This window comes from Lagopus muta, chromosome 3, assembly GCF_023343835.1.
Source record: "Lagopus muta isolate bLagMut1 chromosome 3, bLagMut1 primary, whole genome shotgun sequence".
NCBI lineage: Eukaryota > Metazoa > Chordata > Aves > Galliformes > Phasianidae > Lagopus > Lagopus muta.
In genome coordinates, this window is record NC_064435.1 from 80,672,086 (window position 1) to 80,692,691 (window position 20,606).

A 20,606-nucleotide genomic window follows, 5' to 3' on the forward strand; every position below is an offset into this window, starting at 1 on the left:
TAAAGTAAGAATAGAACAGCCTCTGTGTAAGTCTGCTATTAGAGATTAACTGCATTTTGTAGAAAATGCTTACAGTTGTAGGTATGTGAAGTATCTTAACAGAGTACAATCTCTAATGAAGCTTAACATTAGAAAATGTTGCAAATTTACAGTGCTGTAATGGTCTTGGTGATCACTGTTGGAATTTGTTTCTGGTGTTAGCAGAAGTCCCGTGTGTTTCAAATTCTGTTTTTAGTTAATCAGTTAATCCAGCTTGTTCTAGTGTTACATCCAAAACTGGAATGGTATATAAGGCTTTGCTAAATTTTGGCAGATAATTTGTCAGCACGTCTCTAAGACTATCAACTACCATCAGCAAATTATTCAGTCAGATTTTTCCTTTGATTTTAATTGACGATTACTAATTGCAAAATGCACAGCAATCTAATCATTAGCTTATTGGTTGTTTTTATTTCAAAGGTCTAAGTGGGATAAGAATTTTAAGTCAAATGTACAAACAATTTCATAGCTGTGTTAGCATTTTGGAGAAAATTTCCCTTGAGGAATATCTGTGTATGGATATTAATGTACTCTTCCCTTTCAGCCTTAAACACCACTGGTTTCATTAGTCCTGAGTTATGTGGACTTCATTACATACTCAGATATGGCAATTGTTACTCACACATCTTTGCTTTTATTCTATCTCCTACCCCACGTAACCATAGCACACTTTCTCATTTGTGAAATAAATAATGCACACAAAAGATGCCTGTATTATGAGAAACTGTTGAAATTCAAACCCAGGTGTTGCAAGGAGTGAATGTGCATGTATGACAGCAGAGGAAAATTTCTTTTGCTCTGGCATATGAGTAGCCTGGACAAAAAGAGAGAAACCCAACAGCAAAAACTCAGTGGAAACGTTAAGCAGTATGGCAGTGCCCAGGTCACAGAACTCCAATGGTAGTGTCCATACGTAAAGCAGTCTTCTTGAATACTTAAATTCTTTCATAAAAGATGCAGCTATGGACTCATGCAGCTGCCTGGAGCTCTAGCTCTACAGATGTAATGCAGCTTGCAAATACAAAGATTTGTATGTTTTCTATTCAATGTGCCTGGTTTGCTAATGGGATAGGTACTTGTGTTCTTTTGTTGTTATTGGAACCGTTTTTTTTATTATGGCTATGAAGTGATTTCCTGAAGCAGTGACAGAGTCCATTTATAAACCTGATTGCTATCTGCTATTGCTGCCCACTGGAAGAAGCATATAAAGCTGGTTTGCTGCTCTTTACTTCATACATAGTTGTTTGTTAGGGAGATGGAGATGAGACTAAAACTTTTCCTAAAAAGGAAAAAGAATACTTTTGATGGCTATGAATATAAAATTTAACATAGACAAGCACTGTGCTCACTCAAAACAGAATTTCTAATATGTCTAGCAAGAGGCATTTGGATGACAAACTGAATTGTGCTGGTAGTATTCTGTGCCTTTTATTGGCTAAAGCCTGAGTTGCTTCTTCTGAGCTTTGAACTAAGACTTGGAGAAGCTTGAGGACTTTCAGACCTGGTATCTGGCTACGAAACAGTTTCCTTCAATTAAAAATTTTTATATTTGTAATTTTAAACTTTATTTGGCAATTCCCCTACTTTTTGGGCATTATTTTAGATCTTTAGTATGGTTTATGCTTTTCAGACTTGTTGGAGTACAGGAAACCTGGAGGATATAATAACGTAAAATGACATGAAAATAAATGTAAATAAATGAGGTTTAGTTGAAAATCTGCCTGGGGCACTAGGCAGCTAGCCAAAATGAATCAAGCAATGGGATTCATACTGTGAGTACCAGAAAAAGAATCTATGGAGGTTGGACCATTTCCTGTGTGGCCAGTGGATATTGCTTAGACTTCAATATTGGCTGTACAGGTTCTGTGATCCTGTGAGTTAAAATGGATAGGGACTTTAATTCAGTTATCTTCAAAGTGACTGAAAACATCTTCTAACTGGTCTTTTTGAGATATATGCACCAAAATTATATATAAACTGTCAGTAACCTTAAGAAACTAAACCTGTGCATGGAAACACTAACAAAATGGCAGTGTGATCTTTCTACTGCCCTTCAAGCTGCAAAACATACAGCATTTTGATGTTTCCAGTGTGGAGGTAGTTTTCTTGATACTCAAGTGTGGTAGTTCAGTGTTTTTGTTGTTCTGGCTGCTGAAAGAATGCAATCTTTGCAGCACTCAGAGTATTGTACAAGCAAGTGTTTTCTGTGCCAGGTTAATAGCAGTTACGTGTAGTGTGAAGAGGGGAGATGGATACTTGCACTGCACTGGTCTGTCTTTGTGCCACACTGAGATTCTATTCGTCACGCAATGAATGATCTATCTTTGTTAGATCAGACAGACCAGCAAGGCTTGTGTCAAAAGGGCCTTTTCAATTTGTTATCCTAGCAGCTGGTTCTCTTCCATTGCCTTTGCTTACTGTACATCTGGAAGAAGACTTCTTACAGCTGGGAACCATTTCGTGTCTAAACTACATCCCCTGTCCGTAGCAGAAACACTCTTTTGACAGCAGATGTCAAGCAAACCCTTAATGGGTTATTAATTAAATTTTAAAAATTAATCAGTACAAAATTTGACGCCAGATTTGTTTTTGTCTTTTACCACCTGTATCTGTAACTTCGTTGTTTAGATTTTCGTTGGGAATTGCAGGGGGGCATGGCTCTTTGTCCAGTACTTTAAATATTAAGAACCTATCCCACAGATATTAAATACTGTGATTAAAAAAAAGCACATGTAGTTTAAAAGCAAAGCTGAAAAAAAAGGGTACCGCTGAAGCTAAAGGAAGCTGTCTATTCGCTGGCCAGAATTTTACCTTGGTGTCTTGAATCTTTTAAACCATTACACAGGAAATGAAGTAGAAGCGAACTGTTTTCAAAGTCACTGAAGATCATAGTGTCCATTGGAGCTAGTGTAGTAAAATGACATCACTTTTGTTTATACATTGAGCTTGAAGTATTTGGCTTCTGCTTCAATGTATTTGGCCTGCGGGACTGATGATAAGTTTTACCCTTGGGTTGTGAAATACTTAGAACACCACTCAAAATAACAGTATACCCAGTTGCCCTTTTTTTGTGGTAAATCAAAAAATGGTTTCATTCTACAGTTGGGATAACAAAGACTAGCCGTAAGATTTAAAAAAATAAAAATAAAAAAATAAAAAACTGCTCATTTTTAAAGGTGTCCCAAAATGTTCTTTCCTGAAAGTGAAGCAATTTAATCTTCACACGCTGCTAGTAATGCTAGTAAGAAAAGGGTTCTCAAGGAAAAAAAGAAAAAAGAAAATGCAGTCATTCATCTGCTGAGCAGGTTAATTTTTAGGTAATTTCTTCTGCTCGCCTAATTTCTTGCCCAGACAAATTGAAATTCTCTCTGCGGCGTCCTTGAAAGGAATCTTATCCTGGTTGTGTCAGTGCAGGCTCCAGGCACCGCGTGTTTGGTCAACAAGCAACAGTGGGTGGTCAGGCTGCAGCACAGGACAAGGGCCCGCTGTGCGCAGGAAAAAATGTTCAAAGGTGTTTAAGGGTGGTAAGGAAGTCGGCCGCCCTTCTGAGCGTCCGGAGGCTATAGATCAGCCTTCCCTCACCATTGTGGCCTGTGAGAAAATTCACTCCCAGATACATAATGGATGAAAGAATACAGTAACTGTATTCACCTGGTTGCACATCTGTAGAGGCTTTTTCTTTCTTAATCTTGCTCATATGCATGCTGTGTATATACATTTAGTCTGTGTAATGACTGCTGTTTGACTTGCTGTGCAAAATCACGTTGACAAATGACACAGCTCGAGGTTGGCAACTTGTTAACGTTTTTGTTTGTCGCAGAGAAAAATGCTTTGTGTAATCCTCTGGTGGTCAGTCAGTATCTTCTGCAAAAAGCCTTTTAAAAACCTTCAGCTGAGTGGTATGGATCCACCGGGTGGCAGCCAGAGGTGGGATTCCCCAGTGCCCCGAGGAGCCCATTCCTCTGAGGTGGCTGACGGAAGCAGGCAGAGCCGTGGCATGGCAGCTCCATTAGAACTCATTACAATTGGTTTTGTAATTGTTTAGTAACACAGAAGTCAAGCTCCTTTTAAAGATTTCAGTTGTTGAGCATGAAAAAGTCTTATTTGAGGCACATTTCACGCTAGTCATCTTTTACATCGAGGCTGCAGTGCGCTGCATGCCAGGAGTGTGCAGACAGCATGCACAAAAACTGCATGATGCATGTGCATCAACTGCAGATGCATAGCACCATGTATCAACTGTAGCTCTGATAAATTTGGAAGAAAGTGGAAGTATAATAAAAGCTCAAAACGCGTTCGACTTGGATTTTGTTTTATTTGAGATTCTTAATCTAATGACATCTTACTGCACTAGAGCAGAGAGGTCTGAAAAAACACTGTTCTTTGTATCTCACGCAGTATCTGAATTACATGAATTTTATTCTACATGCCTTGTGCACAAAAACTTGAAGCCCAGTAAAATTCCTTAAATAGAAAAATTAAGGCAGTGTTAAGGTCCTTAAAATGTATTATTGGATCTCACAATTTTACAGTTGTAAACATAATAAGAATTTAATGATACTTCTGGTTTGACATGACTGTTTGGTAGGAGAGGAGAATGTAGAACACTTGTTTTTCCTGTGTTTCCTTGGTTAAATATACACTTGTCGTGGGAGTCAGGCAGATATACTCACGTAGATGCAAAAAATCAAAATTTCTGTAGCTTCAAAGACGTGGTGTATTTTTATAAAACAAATGTCAGTCAGGAATGTGTATGTGATATCCTAAAAGCTATGAGCACAATAAAGAGTTAATTTCTTAAGACTTGAGATCGTTGCTATCCTATATTCAGGAGCTAAGAACGTAGAAATACCATACAAATCAAAAAAATGAAAAGCAGTATATTAGTATTTGAGTAGTTCATTTAACTTTATAAATATTATTGTCTACAGTCCACACTAATATTAATTCATTGCATTACATTATGCGGCTAAGCTTAAGCTCTTGGCTCCAGACAAGGAATGAGCTGGGTCGGGAGAAAAAGTGTTTGTAAGTCAATTCCCACTTCTTTTTTTAATACAAGATTTATGTGTTAGTGTGTAGTCTTCAAGCGCTATCTTCTGGTCGGGTGAAAGCAAGATCAGCTTTGCTAATGTAGTCCAGATGTTTATTAGTCCTGAGGGTATATGTGCTGTTGTAGTTCCCTGCTGCTATGTTGTAGTTGCTTGTAATGCTAGACAACCAATTAAGAAATTAGTTCATGTTAAACTTTCTTTTCCTGGTACGGCTGCAAACTGATGATGTGGTTTTTCTGGTGGAACAAGAGAGTATTCTTTACGTGTTTTCTGTTCCTGGTGAATATGTAGAAACCATTTGGGCAGCGTGGGGTTGGTGTAGCAGCAATACAGGATTTGTAGGTTTTCAGCTCCCTCAGACAAATGGTTTTAATTGAACTAATTCACGTTAAGATGTTTGGGTAAGTGTATCTGTTTTTCTTAATCCTGAGGTCTAATTGGCACTGTCATTTTTAGAGACCATCTGTTTACAAGAAATTCCTCTTATTAACAAGGTGTTTGAAGGGTGAGAGCATAAATCCTATATGAAGACATCAAAGAGGGATGCTTTGGTGTATCTTGCATTTTTCTAAATGCAGGTTTTGTGAAAACAGGGTTGCTGCTTTTTGATTTAGAATATAAAATAGGCATATAAATTTACTTCTTTTTTTACAGTTCTCATTGTCCTTGCAGACACACTGTGTTGTTTGTTTGTTTGTTTTTTCAACCTAATAAAATGTAGATATGTTGAATCTCAGAATCATGTTTTTATGGAAACCAAAGAACTTAAAGACACTTAAAACTTCTCAAAATTTTCTGTATTTTTCTTTTTATTCTGGATAGAATTTCTGCAAGTTACCAAATGCATAATTGCTTTTATTTGGTTGTTTTGCTTCTCAAAGCTAGAGAGAAATAAATTTGTTTTGCTTCCACTTCATTCTGCAAGGCTGCTGAAATGCTTTCTCACAAATTAATTATTACAACATTTAAGATATGTTTTAGTAATCATATCAAATCCAGATATAGACCTTATACAGATCTGTGTTGTAGGGACAGTTGAATAGCACTAATTCATAATTGACTATTTGCATTTGCAGCACACGCTGCTTACTTTTAAAACTTCTGATAGCTTTAGTTTTTTCCTTCCTCATTACTCTCTGGTTTTAGTCAATGCAGAACAAAGTCTTTTCCCCTGTTCTTACTGAAACTCACAATGGAAATTGCTCATGGTGCCGCTCACCCACTGCAGCAGATTCCTCATAGCTGAAAACTCACTGATTTTAAAGATGTAAATATAAGACAGCTGTAGTAAGTGGAGTTATATGGTCAACAGAATGATAACGCAGACCAAAGATAGCTGGGTTCACCAAGTCGATTAGAGGCAGTGTGGCAGTTTTTAACTGCAGCAAAGGAGTCAGTTTGCTGAGGTGTTTCATAGTGTGAGCGGTGAGGAGATGAATCAAGGAACTGATTAGCCCTGTAGTGACAGCGCCTCCTGGAGGCCACAGGAAATTTCTGAAAAAAAAACACTGATAAAGGAGGAAGAATGCTTTTCAAAAACAGCTTTGCAAGTTTGCAATAAGCTTCACAATGCTCGAATTGTTCTTTAAATCCCAGCTGCTGAAATAAATTGACTTGCTGTTATCTTCACCTTTATACTGCTTTGATAGCAGCATAAATTCAGAATAAATAAACTTCAAATCCTTTTCATTTTGTGTTACTTTTGAACCTATGCACAGTAAAGTTTGAGCTAGTGCTTTTACTCTGTGGCTTTTCTGTTATTTTAGGTGAATCTAGGTATTGATGGGAAAGCTAAAGCAATGTAAACTCAAACTCTGAGATTATCACTCTAAAATTCATTATGAATTGTGATTAATTTCAGTGGTATACACTGCAGTCAGTCAGATACCATTTTTGTGGTTGCTTTCAGAAATAAGTCTGTAAAGTGAAATGCATAAAGCAGCAATTCAGACTTAAAGAGAAATACCAATAGTACTTTGATATGCTTAAAAAAAATAATAATCATGGTCTTCTCATTATGATATGGCTGTTTTCCAAAACATTTATTATCCTCCAGGTATTTACTTCTGTCAACTTAGGTCATTGTTTAGGGCTAAGGTACAGTGATCTACATATGGACAGATATTCTAGAAAATAGAATTAGTTGAAAACAGTAACTCTGGTATCTGCAAAATATTGTGTATATGTACAAGATGATTATAGCCATACACAAGAACACAGTGCTGTTAATTTATCTGCTTCATGATGGATGGACTGTTACTACCTGCATTCTGTGCAAGTCAAATATCTAAGAAGCAGTTTGAATACTCTGCCTTTTACAACTTAACTAGCACAGGAAACCTTTACTGTCAAAAAGTCATGTGCCATGAGAAAGTGTCATGTCATTAATGTCATATAAATACATATTTATCCATGGCTTTCAAGCAATTAATTGTAGGGTCTTAGCTGTAAAAGCTGAGAGACATACAGACCAAAGAATATTTCTCACTTGATACTAGTATTTTTGGCTTTGATATGAGAGTCAAAAGCAGTGTTATTGTATAGCATTGATGCAGATGAATGAACATTCTAAGTAAGCAAGATTGTTTTTTACTAGATAACTTTAGTCTTGTATCACTTCCAAATAAAATCAGAATTAATGTGCATTTTCTTATCATTTGATGCACGAAATCATTATTACTGCTTTTTTTCCCTCCCTATTTAGGCACATCATTGCTCCACAGCTCCATGCTAGACCTGGACAGTGATGTGCGTCCATCTCCAATTGGCCACCTCAGTCAAACTGCTTCACTGAAGAGAGGCAGCAGTTTTCAGTCTGGCCGCAATGACGGTGGGTGACTGTTCTGTTTGGAAACATGTACTTGCATTTACCTATGTCCACTATGTTGCACAGTCAGAAAACAAACTGAAACTCCGAACCTGTGTGTATATTGTATAGGTTTGTTCATCTTTCCAATCATCTCTATTAGTTTTACTGCCACAGATTGTATTAGATCTCTTTGAAGACAAAGCTTTGGAGGTAAATTATGAAACTTCACTTTAAACGTTAAACATTGGGAACTCATGTTTCTCCCTTCTCTGCACGTCTTAGCATTGCTTACCAAAGATTTTTTTTGGGTTTGGTTTTTTTTTGGAAGTATTAAGTAGCTTGTAACTGAAATCTGCTTATTATTTCTTTTCTGCAGTACTAGAATTTTCTTTTCATGTGCATAACCACCAACTTTTCCATTGCTGCTGTTAGAACTTTTGTGCGTGTTTCTGATAGATCTCCTTGTGTTTAGCTACTCCTGTGACTTCACATATCCAATCCTGGTTGTCTCATTCTTTAAACACAGAAAGAGAAACACAAGCACATAACTCAGTTTTAGCAGTGTTTAGAGTTTAGAGTCTTAATTATGGATCCGTAACCTGGATGTTCAACCTGGAAAAGATGTCTTCAACAAGTTTTGCAGATTCCATAAACTTCAACTTAAACTTTCTAAGGAAAGTTGTAGGATCAAAACATCATAATGCATTATGTATCCAATCCAAAGACCCTAGAGTCAGAATATGTTGTCTCTAAGTAAAGTTCATTGCTATTTAGATGCATTGCTTTTTTTGAAATGCTTTTTTTTACTTTTTTGTTTTTTTTCTTACTGCATATGTAGAAAGCATTGAAGGCTTATCTGTCTTGCTGCACTGTGTGGAGATCCAAAGCAAACAAGCCTCTTCTGATATTGTGCCATTCCAAGTATATCATGATTTGATATCTTTTCAGGATGATTGTGCAGCGTTTTTCACAAATGTGAATGTAGCATTGGGTTGTGGGTTTTTGGTTTTTTCCTCATGGTTTCATTCACAGTCACTGTCCATTACAATGATTGAAGAAAGTCCTTTGAATTTGTAAGTATAGTATTAAGGTAGCATCCAGCTCTAGCTTGAGTACAAGGACATGTGAATGATAACTATAGTTTCGTCATTAGGATGAGTGTAAGAGAATATATGAAAATATCTGCAATAATATATATTGGAACTGGAACTTTCTGTAGTATAAAAAAAAAAAAAGTGAAAATATCCTGGATTTATGGCCTGAAAGTCCTTCTGGCATTATGTGCAGTAAGTTACTCTAACAAAAATCTGCTTTCTGCAAATATGGGACTAAGACAGCTTCTGAAATAGGCATGAATTGTGCTTCCTAGAAGGGAAATGAATTTCATACATGAAGTAAATAATGTGCTTACAGATAGAAATGATATTGTTGGTCACAACCTTAGGTTTGCACTGGAGCCTTTGACAAAGTTGATATTCTAGGAGGAATTAAAATCTTTGGGTTAGAACTTGGGTTTTGTTGGCATTACAGTCTTTCTCATAAGTGTGGGTTTTCAATATGATTTGGGATTTTTGAATGCTAATTGACAATCTCTAAAATTTTTTTACTGTGATGTGAAAGAAAATTTTACTGAACAGATGTTTTTCCACCCAGTAAGTAAGTAGACCAATAATTAATGGGCCTGCACCTCTGCAGATGGATACTGCTGAAGGTGTGCTGTTTTTCAGGAAGATTCAAGACCAGCTACTAACACAACAAAATAGTGAGGCTTTGGTGATGCCTAACACAATGTTATGCAGCTATTTTGGGCTAACTGGTGAACTCCTGTTATGTGTAGGCAATATGGTCTAGCAGATTAAAGACAAAAAGTGTTTTTCACTCAAAATGCTTCTGTGTTTCCAAAGAGTTATGTAGCACAGCATTATGTTTTTAATTTTATCATTTTATTTAGGATAAAATGGAGAAAGAAAAAAAGAAAAAAAAACACCAAAGGGAAATAAAAAAACAAGTGGTTGTTTTTTGGTGTTGCTTGCCTTGATCACAAAACTATCCTAGCAGCCCTGTTTCTTTAGTATCACCACCTCATCATCTGAAATTTCTAGTATCTTGATTGCTCTCATGTTACTTTACATTTGTGTTTCGATGACAGAGGAACGGCTGAATGGATTCTTCAGTGAATTGCATTAGATACAGAATAGGCTTTCTTTGTACAGGTGCATACTGTCATAGCACTGGCTCCTTGTAAGCATAAGAGAAAAGAAAAATGAATTTGCATGTGCACCAATTATGAGCATATATATGGATGGATCAGGCTGTTAATTTTTTTCCACTGAAAGGTTTTATGTAAATAATATATAACCATTTTTGCAATACGAAACAACAGCAAGCTCATAGTATGTACTATATTATTAATGCTAAAAACTAATGCTAAAAAGGTTTTAGTTTTACTTTTCTCTTCCTGTGTCCTCTCTTTTAGCCTGGCGATACAAAGCACCACAGCAAGTTGTGTTTGTTGAAAAGTTGACAAAACTCGTTGTAAGTCAGCTACCCAACTTCTGGAAGCTCTGGATTTCTTATGTGAATGGAAGTTTATTCAGTGAGGTATGGATTCTTGCATATAAATGAATTCTAAATAACAAAATTCCGTAATAATTTTATTCAATGTATTATATTTCATTATTAACTCGGTTAATGTGACAGCATTGTTTCATAAACCTCTCAGGTTTAAAAATAAATAAATTAAACTCTTATTCCCTTTGAGAGATGCTATCTTTGGTTTATAAAAAACATTGACCAATAAGCTACAGTAAAATACATACACTGGGATAACTTTGAATTCTGTCTTGTGTCTGCATTCCAGATGCTGGAGTCAATATATGTGTGGTTTCATCTCTTAATCATAACTGGCAAATTTCCCTTCTTTGATGATCTGAAAAGAAGTGCAAATTGAATGAGGGGTAGAGATGTGCTGAAGATAAAGTCATAGAGAAAATTTTTCATTTCTTTAGAATAGGAGTACTCATTTCTTGAGCTTTAAGAATGTGGAGATGAAGATAGGTTCAATACTAGAGTTGCAAAATGACCAGGCCCAGGGTGCTGGCATACTGGCATTCTATACAGGGAGCCTTGTCTGGAAATAGTCAGCTGCAGTAGTCGTCTATGCTTCTGGTCCTTGCTCAGATTGTCTTGTTTCTACAGTTCTGTAAATATGATGCTGACACTCCAAGTAGCAGAAAATATTTTTAAAAAAAAAAAGAATGATTGATGCCGTCGTGTGACATTTTTGTGTGCATGCTATTTATGGGTTTGAAAAAGGCACAGAATTAACTCATTGATGGATTAATTTAATAGCTTTTAGTTTTCTGTTATTGCTAAAATTTGATCACAGGTTAAGTTTTGGTTCACTTCTGGTCCTCAAGCTGTGCTGTTCCTTCTTCAGGAGAATTAGAGTATTGGGATATTTCCAAGGAGCGAGTCTGACAAAGACAAATGCAAGAATTAGGAATGGTAAAATGTAGTTCTGTGCCTTCAACAGATGTCAAGGTGCTCATTCTCACCTTATCTACATAACTATCGTTGGAAAGCCAAGTCGGATGCTGGCTATTGAGGGTCCTAGAAAACTATGAAAACAAGGTCTGCAAGCAGATGTAGTGTCAGTCAGGGATACAACAAAAGAGGTGGAAAACAAGCTGGATTTGTTCAGATTGGTTTCTTTATTTATACATATGAATCTAAAGATTTATATACCTAAAACTTTTGTTTATTGGTAGCAATCTCATTTAATCTGTTGAGAATTCTTATCCTGTCGTGCTTATAGTATCTTGCTGTATTTACAACCCTAAATCATCACAGTTGCATTATTCCACTGGAGAATTATCTCTTAAGTTAGAACTACAGTTGACAGCTGTTCTGTTGTTTCCCTTTTTCTTTATCAAAAGAATTGAATTTTCAAACTATTAGTTCTATTTGTTGCCACTGTCTCTTATTTACTGTAATGTTTTTATATGATAATACTCATAAGTACTATAGCCTATATGGAGGTCCTTTTAGCTACAGTGAAATAGATTCTATTCATGATCATATTTTCACTTGATAAAAACCAAAAGAAAGGTTTTACATTTACTCATAACATTGCGTGAAGGAAGTAGAATCAAGAATAAACTTTGGTACTGTTGACTTTCACAAAAATTGTTCATTTCATAAAGGAAATGACAACTTTTGTATTTGATAATAATGCTTTTGGAAATTTGACTTTACAAATTCGACTGCAAGTTATTGTGATTTTCTTTCTCTGAGTGCAATGAAAAGGAAAGCAATTTCAAGAGAAACTGAGACTTGAACTGTAAATGAGGTTGAGAAATTTTGTTCTTGAGAATGACTGCTAGTGGAAAATGCGGTGACCTTATGTCCCATCAAAACATGGTTTCCATGTTATTAAAAAAAAAAGGGGTGTGGGGAGGTTGGCAAAAGTCGTTTTCTTGTTAGTCTGCAGTGTCTGCTCTTCTGCTGGGTCGGAGTCTGAGCTTTTAAGAAATTCACCTCCACGTACTTGGCTTCTTGTGGTCCACTGTTCACATGTAGAACCAATGTTCACCCACATGTAAGACGCCCTAAGTTATTGGAAACAGGAGGAGAGACTTTGATCTCAGTTCCTTTTGAGCATCTGCTTGCCACAAGTCACCTGAGAGGAGCGAAGAGAGTGGACTGGTATAATGTAGAAGGTTTATTCCAGGGTACCTAGTAGTATCTGTCAGCACATCTCATTCAAGACTTGAGACTGACACCTTTTTCTATAAGCCATACAGATCTTATTTGTCTTATAAGAAATATATTTACTTTGTCACTTGCTATTTGTCATTATGGAAGCAGTCATCTTTACTGCTTCTGTTTTGTGAGAAAAATCCTGTGAAAATGCTTTGGAGGATTGTTTCAATGGACTTAAACAAATCTACGGGAAATCCCCACTTATGAATAAAAAGCTGTATTTATTTTCTCTTGTTTGGCTTGTAGGTTTTTGGGGGAGGTTCTTTTTACTTCTGAAAGGTTAGCTAGTATGTCTTAGAATACTGTCAGTTAAAGATTTACGTGATATTTTCAACAGTTTAAAAAGTGTAGTTCTTTGAATCACTGTAGGTGAAGCAGCGTATCCGAGTAGTAACCGTTGGTCTTACCACAAAATAGTTTTGGTCTGTCTGTGCAGGAAAGATTTAAGTTTGATCTTCAGCAAAACCACTAAGAAAAGAAAGATGTCAAAGATTTCTGAGCTTTTTGTTGTTCTTTAATCCAGCAGCAAGAATGTGAATTTTAATTTGATACTTTAGGTTTAAAGGAGTGCAGCTTCTTTTCTTTTTTAAGGCATTAGAAGAGAGAAATGGTTATTATGTACAGCAGTAATTCTTAAGCTTTGTTCTGTTTGTCTGAAACTCAACAGTTCAGCTTTAGAGTATGACAGTTTCATAGCACTCCATTTTCCAAAACTTTTAAGCTCCATAGTTCTATTTTTCTCTAATTTATTATCAATTCAAAGTACTTATTTTATCCTAAAAATCTGTAACACGGATGGAATTCAAATAGTAGTACGTCGGTTTGATAATTTGAAGGTAAGCTTAATCTGAGAATAAAGTATTGTCATGTTATTGCGCTGTTTGTCCAGTAGATGTTGCTGTACATACATAAAATAGGAGATTTTCTAAGTATAAAACTATATCTGCACTTAGCATGTTATTTTGAATAACTTTATAATTTGCTTTGTGTTCTCAGTAGACTCCACAGAAAGTTGTAACTACAAACAGGAAGACTATTAGTCAAACCACGTTTTTTTTCAACTGTAACTGTCTCATGCAAAGTATACTCATGTTCCTCAGTTTTCAAAAATGTGAACTGCCCATGAAGGTGCTGATTATTTTGCAGTGTCTCTTTTTCAGTCAGTTGAATTATTTCGAGAATATTTTCAACAAAATGCTGTTTCTAAAAGCCCATGAGCACAAAAAAATGAAGTTTTAAAAAAACATGCCATCTCCTACACACGTTGCAATTCCAAATTGCTCACATTCCAAGAAGCATCTGTCACTTTATATCAGTATTATTACCTGGGTAGCTTCCACGCTGAGAAAATCATTTCTTCATGGAAATTTGATGCACAATTAGGCTGTATGTGTTTTAGCTCTCATTAACATTTTAATGAGAATAGTTTAATTTCATGAAGTTTGTATTATTTGAGCCAGTTTTGGACTTGTCCCCAACTTTGTGTGAAATAAACATTGTTCCTTAGAATTAAACATTAGCACACTGACCAACAGGAAGTAAAATTTATTGATGATATGGTCCCTAGCTATTCAGATAGCATGAGTTAACTTTTATAATTACATCACAAACTCAGTGATTGGTTTTCACTTCTTTGCATTGAAACCCCCCTTTTTCAGAATTATTTTAACAGTGCTTATGAGATACTTACGCTTTTCAATTTTCTCGTTTTCACCAGACTGCTGAAAAATCTGGGCAAATGGAAAAATCAAAGAAAAACGCTAGACAAAGACAGAATGATTTCAAGGTATGTTATGGGAAGGAAACATTGCTTTCTTTCAGTTGCCCTTCCTAGCAGAATGCTTTAAGCATCACCACCTTGAAAATCAGATTTCTTGAATCATGTATGCCCTTATACCTCATCCTTCCAGACTCTCTAGCATGAGGCGCCTTCTGTAAAGCATGTTACAAGGTGCTACATATAGCAAGTACATACACAGCTGCTTAAGCATATTGGTAGGTCTTTTTGCTTGATTTTTCTCTCCCTTATTCTGACACAGAAAATGATTCAGGAAGTTATGCATTCTCTGGAGAAACTTATCCGTGGAGCTTTGCTTCCATTCAGCCTCAAAGAAGGAGAATCAAGACAGTATGGTGGCTGGGAGATGAAATCTGAACTTTCTGGCCAGTGGCTAACACATGTTATCCAGACAGTAAGGTAAACAGAGCTGTTGACCTACAGTATGATGTCACTGCTAGAATGTATATGTTTTTAAGAGATATTGTTTTGGATTTTGTTGTTAAATACTCTGAGTACTGAGAAAGTTAATTATTGCAAAAATAGAATCACAAAAAATTGCTTGTGGCAGATTTAGAATTCTGAGTCCAAGTTTAATTAATGGTGTCTCATAGTCTTACTACGTAACTATATTTTTTTCTTTTTTTTTTTTGCCCAGAACACCTAGGTAAAAGTAAATAATTTAGTAATATTTGAGTAAATAATTTGAATGAAGTGGGATTTGATTCTTCAGGGTAGAATTATTAAGAAGCTTTACAATTATCATCTTCCCATCTTCACATTTCAGCCAAAATGGGTAAAAACAACATGCCTCTTACTATAGTGTCATTCTTAAGATATCGTTTACTTTCTTAATTGTCTTTTGAAAGCTGGTACTCCTGCCTATGATGTCATTCTGTTTATAATTCTTTGCTTATAATCTTAGTAATGTGCATGTCATCAATTACAAAATGTCTCAGTAAATATGCAGAATTTGCTTCAATTTCTCTGTTGATAAAATAAGTCATCATTATCTTTTGGAAAGTCAAGTAATACCTGGATTTGATACTATAATTTTTACCTGCAAGTTTCAAACCTTTTTGAAGGTTTGAACCTTAACCTTATTTGGTTAATAACAACCAAAATGTAGAGTTAACTGTATCCTTCCTCTTTATTATCTTACACACGTTAACTCATAGGTAATTAATTCTTACTAGAGATGAGGCTAGCAATGATACATACCTTTTGTTGAGTCTGTTTAGCACTTCCAGATGCTGACACCAACAGAGCAGATAGGCTATTCTGAACAGTCTACATATTTCATATAAACCTTACTAGTTGCAAAGTTATGTAGTAGCTTAGGTCATACTTTTATAATTCCCAACATATTTTCATCATGAAGCACGTGATGAAATCCTACTCTTTTCAGTCATTTCACAAACAACTGTTTTCTGCTTGTATTTGAAAAATTATAAATTTTTGACAAATTAAAAGGAATTGGAATAAAATCTGTGCAATCATATTTTTTCTATTTTTATGCATCACACAGAATGGGGTGGTTATGCAGGTTTGTACCTTATATCCCACCCTGTCATTGCCCAGTTTGAGTAGGTTCCAGAGGACAAATTGGAGCTTAATATAAGATGAAGCCATTGCCTGCAAGACTTCAGCTTCATTGTAGGGATAGAACAGCATGTTCATTAGGGTGTTATACGAGGAGAAGTGAGGGTTGTGAAAGCTGTGTGCTTACTTGGGAGTGGAATCAGCTCTAAGTAGAGGACTTTTATTCAGTGTAAAGCAGCTTAAACTTCTCACAGATGTCTGTTACACCCTGTGTTTCATGGATGACTGAGATAATGCAGATTTATGAAATTTACAAATTCAGTAATTGTGCTGAGCTGATAGCAGTCAGAATCTGAATAGCGTTTTCGGAGTCAAGGCATTGTGGAGGTGTAATGCAATTACCAGTTAATGTGGTGTTTTGAGGATTTATGCCCACTACCAGGGTTTTTTGTTTTGTTTTGTTTTTTAAAAAAGAGCTTGCAGATGGATGACTGGAAAGGTTCCTCTTGTTACTGAGCATGTTTGCTTATGCTTTACTATTACTGGTTTTTGGCAATTTCTAGTGTCTGAGCTTTGTTCAGTATTAGCAGTAGGTGAAACAACAAAGGCTGCATTTGTGTTGCCCTTGCTCACACACCCAGGAGTTGGATAAAAGCAATAAGCTTTACTTTGTGCCCATTACTACAGTCAGTGAGCAACAGTCATTTTTTTAAATGCTAAAATGCTATTTCTTGTAAGCAACTATTGTATTGGTATTTCTAAAGGGAAAAATGGAAGTGAATCTTTCCATCCTCTGCTACAATCTGGTGGTTGAAGACCAGTCCCTGCTGGCAACCAAATAGTTAATGAATTCACTCTTCACTTGGCAGTAGCTGTATTTTGACCCCTGAAGTATGTATACTGTCATGACCTGACACGTGCTTACATCACCATTTATTGTACTTGAAGGCTGTTATTGTTTAATACAGGTAGACAAAGCTTCACTATCCCAGTTGTAGACCTAAGCTTTGTTGTATTCATTCATAAGAATACAGCAAAGAAGGTATCTCTGCTTCAGAAGGAATCTTAGATTAAAGGACAAGATTGTTGCAGGAAGGCAGGGGGAAGAGTGCAGGAATTGACATTACTGTAACGTTAGAGAAAAAAAAATCTGTATTTTCATGCTTCTGAATTAAGCAAATAAGTAAACTTTCATGACTTGGGTAACCAGTTTTTAAAGACTTAGTGTGGATGAAGCTACTGTATTGACAGCCACTTTAAAAAAAAATGGTGTAGTTTTATCAGTTTAAAAGACTTAAGGGTTTACACATTGAGTTAATTTTTTCTTTTCTCTTCAGGCTTAGTTCTGAGTCTCTTACTGCACTTGAGATACCCAACGATATGCTTCAGATCATCCAGGATCTTATTTTAGACCTTCGAGTACGTTGCATTATAGTGACTTTACAACATACAGCTGAAGGTAATAAAAGACTGCATCTCTCTCTGCTTAACAAACCACATTCAAGACATTAGTTTTACTTGTTACAGATGTTTAATTGACAGTGAATTCTGTAATATCTCACAAGAATTACTGAAATATTTTGCTGCTCTGAGAAAATTCTGTGTTCTAAATGTTTTCTTCTCTTAATTGGATGGATACAGTAGTTGAAATCTGTCTTCTCTTAGCTGAGGCAGTTTTACAATGCAAGTGATTTATCTCATCATACAACATTTCTGTATTGGAAATACCACTTATTTTCTTTTTTGAGTTCTTCCACAAAGAGAATAATTAAATAGGCAATGCCCTTTGCCCCCAAACCCCTGGCCCAGCTCCTATCCCCAGTCTTCTGCCTGGCGTTCCTTCTACACCCTGACCCAATTTAAAACAAACAAACAAACAAAAAAAAGCCCTTGTAGAATATTTTACTTGTGGGTTTTTCCACAGTACAATTCTCATACTTCCAACACTAACAGTATAATCCTCATGTTTCCAACAGTGTGCGTAGCTTTTGCCATAAATGTCAGGATCATAAAAGCCAGTAATACATTCTCTAAATCTAATGTGACTTCATGTGCATCATAGGCAATTCGTCTTATCAACTGGTAGTTAATTCTGAAACTTAAATTCAAGTGAAGTAAATCTTCCAGAAATAAATCTCCCTCTTAATAAAAGTTCAGACTAATAGTTCAGCATTTTTTCCTAAAAAAGATTAATTACCCTCAATGCTAAAACAAGAAAAAAAAATATCTTTTTTAAAATTAATTTACAGTTTAGTCAGTTTTTTTCTATTATACAATTTATCATTATTTGTAGGTTGACAAGAATCTAAGTATCTAACTCAAGACTTAAATGTGCTAAGTGTAGGTGACTACATTTATTAAACAAATTCTTAAACTTTCAGTGATAACAAGTGTAAAAGTCCCTATTATTTATTCTATACAATATTAATATGAATTGTATTTTTGTCTCTTAATTATTTGACTAAGTCCCACTTCAGCATTAACATTATTTTTTCCCACGTTAATACCAAGCTCATTAGCCATACAGGTATATAGATTATCTTTCTTACGGGGGAAACTTTATCACTGTTTCAGTTTTTACATGAAATATTTAGAAATCAGATCTCTATGAGTTACTTACTCGTAGGTTATTTATCTGGACAGGACTGGATTAGTTGGACCCTTGGAGAAACTGTTGTTTTCAGAAAATCAGTGAAAGAACAGTTATTGGATGTTCTCACTGGGCTATGTATATGGATTTCAGATCTACCCATGTTGTATTTAGTCAGAGGGCTCTTCTCGAGCTTAAATTTCTCTTTATAAGCTATCTGAAACATGAGCTGCATTTATTATTAATGTAAGGCTCGCTCTTAATGCACATCATAAGTTGGTAGGGTCATTCAGACAATTGATAAGGCATTCTACCATTAGCTATTTAAATAGGACAAATCTACCCACACAAAGGGTTTTCTTGTAATTTTATATAAACACAGTATGCTCGAGCAGTCTCTGTTCTTTCCCTCTCATGTGTGTTCACTGGTCATAAAGGTCATGAAAGCCAGACTATGTGAATGCCAAATCAGACAGGGAGTTCACATGAGCGCATTTGACTGGAATATGGTGAATTAGTTCAGTGAAATTAATTGCTGTTAGTTTTTGTTTTGTTTTGTTTTTTTCTAATATGTATTTGTGCTAGCTCAGATCTGGATTAAAAAGAAGAAAAAAAAACAATGTAAAAGCTGACCAGTGTGATCTGAGCCCAACGGAAATACTAGTTGAATCAGTGCTTTGCTAAAATAAAGAAACAGTAATCATTCTCTACAATCTCTAAATGCATTTTATTCTCAGTAAGACTGTTTCTGTGAGATGTGGAATTGCAGGACGTTGCCACCACGTCAAGCTTTTTAAATTACCAATTAAAGCACCAAGAGCAGCAAAGATACTTTTCAGCATGCATTAGTTGCACTCTTGGCGTTGAGGAAAAGATGGTAATTCATTGAGATAATTCCTCATATAAAAAGAAGCTTTGTGATATACAGATGATTCTGAACAGCTATTTGCCTGTGAGAAAATGTGTGTTTTGACCTGTTTTTGCCCATCTGAACTGTAAAGTTTTATTTAATTTCTGTTTATAAGTTAATTAAGCCAAAAAAATAAAAGTATTCTACATCATTGTTGATTTTTTAGTTTGTCCATAGTGGAATTTGTTTACAGAACATGAGCTCTGGATTTACATGTTGTAACTCCAGGTTGGGATCAGTAAGGATATTGAAATTGGCACCTTTCGGATAGCAGAAGAATTTATTATATGTGCTTTTGTGTGTTTTTGAGAAAGTTTAGCACCATGCACCCTTAACCCTGTGTGGTGATTTTGAGCTTCTTTGTGGCTGTTAATTATGAATATATTTGCTGTCCCTTTCGTCTTTGCTATCATGCTGAGCAGTACGTCCTGTCATTTTTAATTAAGAGCTGGAGTGCAATAGCCTAGCGACTGCAGTTCTTAAACACAGCATTTCATGTTGTGATTAAAAAATCTAGAAAATAAAAACAAACCCAGAGCCTTCGTAATACTCTGAATTTTAAGCTTTCCAGTAAAAGGTGGGCTTCATGCAGCTCTTGCCATGTATCATAAATGTGCTTCTCTGTGTGGTTTCACCAGCGTCCTATGTTCACGTTTCATTCTTAGTCATTTGAGAAGGCTGAAAAGTTCTAGACTTTTAGTGCTGTATGCTTGGATGCCTAGTCATTGCTGTCCCAATGTCTGTGGTTTATCTTTTCAAGTTCAAGGAGTTTTTAATAATGAAAATTAACACCTCTTTTTTTGCTTTCTTTCTCTGTCTTACAGATATAAAAAGGTTAGCTGAAAAGGAAGACTGGGTTGTTGACAATGAAGGCTTGACATCATTGGTGGGTAAACTTCTGCGTTGTAGCCACTTTCTTTGATCGATTCTTTTATTTTTAGATAAGCGTAATGAAACTGTTCTGTATGTACTCCAGAAAATTGAAAGTTTGGACTTAGTGCATACTGGTATCTGTATTTACCAAGATCTGAAAACACAGGAAGTTCAAAAATCCACATTTTTTGTTGAGCAGTTACTGTGCTCACTCTCAGTACGCACATCACCAAACACAAAGTTGTTTT

The 20,606-nt window shown here is 35.7% G+C and overlaps 1 protein-coding gene across 1 annotated transcript in view; it reads left to right on the forward strand.

Annotated features, from left to right (window-relative positions):
- The window catches only part of EXOC2 (exocyst complex component 2), a 127,291-nt gene that overhangs the window by 58,509 nt on the left and 48,176 nt on the right, over positions 1-20,606 (forward strand). Inside the window, exons 12-17 of the mRNA XM_048939216.1 lie at positions 7,798-7,923; positions 10,379-10,503; positions 14,384-14,452; positions 14,706-14,863; positions 17,323-17,444; positions 20,310-20,371. Of these exons, the coding sequence (XP_048795173.1) occupies positions 7,798-7,923; positions 10,379-10,503; positions 14,384-14,452; positions 14,706-14,863; positions 17,323-17,444; positions 20,310-20,371 (662 nt within the window). The remainder of the gene's footprint in view (positions 1-7,797; positions 7,924-10,378; positions 10,504-14,383; positions 14,453-14,705; positions 14,864-17,322; positions 17,445-20,309; positions 20,372-20,606) is intronic.